Raw genomic sequence first — 1,266 nt, forward strand, 5'->3', positions numbered from 1 at the left:
ACTTTTTCAACTTCGTCGTGGCTGCCGTTGCTGCCGGCCGCCTTGCGAATGGCGACTTTTTCATCGTCGATAATGCCAGTATCCACTTCGGCCGGGCCACTCGACCTCGGCTTCGGCTTCTCTTCGCGCGCCACGGCATTTCGTATCTGTTCCTCCCGACCTACTCGCCTGAGCTTAACCCCTGCGAGCTCGTGTTTGCGTTCGTGAAAAACTACATCCGCGCACACAGGACGCCTGAGTTCCAGCTTCCGCAGCTTCTCCTTCAAGCCTTGACGCGGCTCGCCTACCGTCAGCTTGTCAACATGTATGTCCATTGTGTGAACATACTGGAGCGTCACAAATAAACGTTCAACCACCAACAGCTTCTGAATGCTTCCACTCGGCACGCTTACGCTCCAAGGGACGCGGCACAAGAGATGTCTGCAAAAAACTGGAAAACGCAGAGAAAGTTTATGTGTTGTGAAATTGGTGGAGAACTCATGGCACCTCCGTACGCCCGCAAGGTACGGCAAACGAAACTGCAAGTCGCTCCGTCCCGGAAACCGTTTCGACCAGACAATAACAACGCACACAGCACGACACACACGCACACACGGGGAGAGTCATACGAGGTGCGGGCTGGAGGGGAAGCGGAGAAGATCATGCGCTGGCGCTGGTGGGTGATTCTGGTGGTGGGGCGGGTGCGGATGAGGGTGCGGGTGCGGGTGCTGGTTCATCTGTGGTGGTGCGAAGAACGGCGATAGCGGTGGCTGCTGCTGTGGTGGCGGAGTTGCGCCCATCGGCTGCTGCAGTGGCGGCGGCGCAGCTGCCGGCGAGTGCGCGGGTGGGGGAAGCGTGGGCGCCGGCGATGGCGCCATCAGCTGCGCTAACGAGTCGACCGGCGAGGGCGAGGGCGAAGGCGTGCGTCTGCTCGGTGATTGGCAGGCAATGCGAATGGGCTGCGGCCGAGCAGCCGCACCCGAGCCGGCGGCCGTGGCCGAGCTGCCGCCTGGCGCCGGCGCCGGTAGCAGCTGGTCGAAGAACGGATGCAGCGCTGAGGCCTGGCCGTCCGCCCGGCTCTGCGCAGCGTCGGAGGGTCGCAGCGGCTGGTGCTGGGGCTGATGCGACGGGGCCTGGGCCTGGTGAGGGCCGTGGAAGGGGTTGTAGGCCGCCGCCGCCGGTGGCGGCTGATGGTTGACCGGCTGTGGGCGCTGCTGCGATAACGGCACCATGTGCGGCAGCTCGCGCGGCTGCTGATGTGGTGGTTCTGCTGCTGCGCGGATGGCG

General features: G+C 63.6%; 2 protein-coding genes across 2 annotated transcripts; one reads left to right on the forward strand and one right to left on the reverse strand.

The window, feature by feature from the left end:
* Window positions 1–48: 48 nt before the first annotated feature.
* ACA1_213200 (uncharacterized protein) lies at window positions 49–207 on the forward strand (the record flags this gene model as incomplete). Its single annotated transcript, XM_004336998.1, has 1 exon — window positions 49–207. One exon carries the CDS (start codon window positions 49–51, stop codon window positions 205–207), a length of 159 nt encoding a protein of 52 aa, XP_004337046.1.
* Window positions 208–639: 432 nt separating this feature from the next.
* On the reverse strand, window positions 640–1,211 carry ACA1_213210 (uncharacterized protein; the record flags this gene model as incomplete). Its single annotated transcript, XM_004336999.1, has 2 exons — window positions 640–938; window positions 959–1,211. The coding sequence occupies 2 exons, from the start codon at window positions 1,209–1,211 to the stop codon at window positions 640–642; spliced, it is 552 nt and encodes a 183-aa protein (XP_004337047.1).
* Window positions 1,212–1,266: the final 55 nt, after the last annotated feature.

This window comes from Acanthamoeba castellanii (genome assembly GCF_000313135.1).
Source record: "Acanthamoeba castellanii str. Neff unplaced genomic scaffold scf7180000084758, whole genome shotgun sequence".
In the NCBI taxonomy this organism is placed as follows: domain Eukaryota; phylum Discosea; order Longamoebia; family Acanthamoebidae; genus Acanthamoeba; species Acanthamoeba castellanii.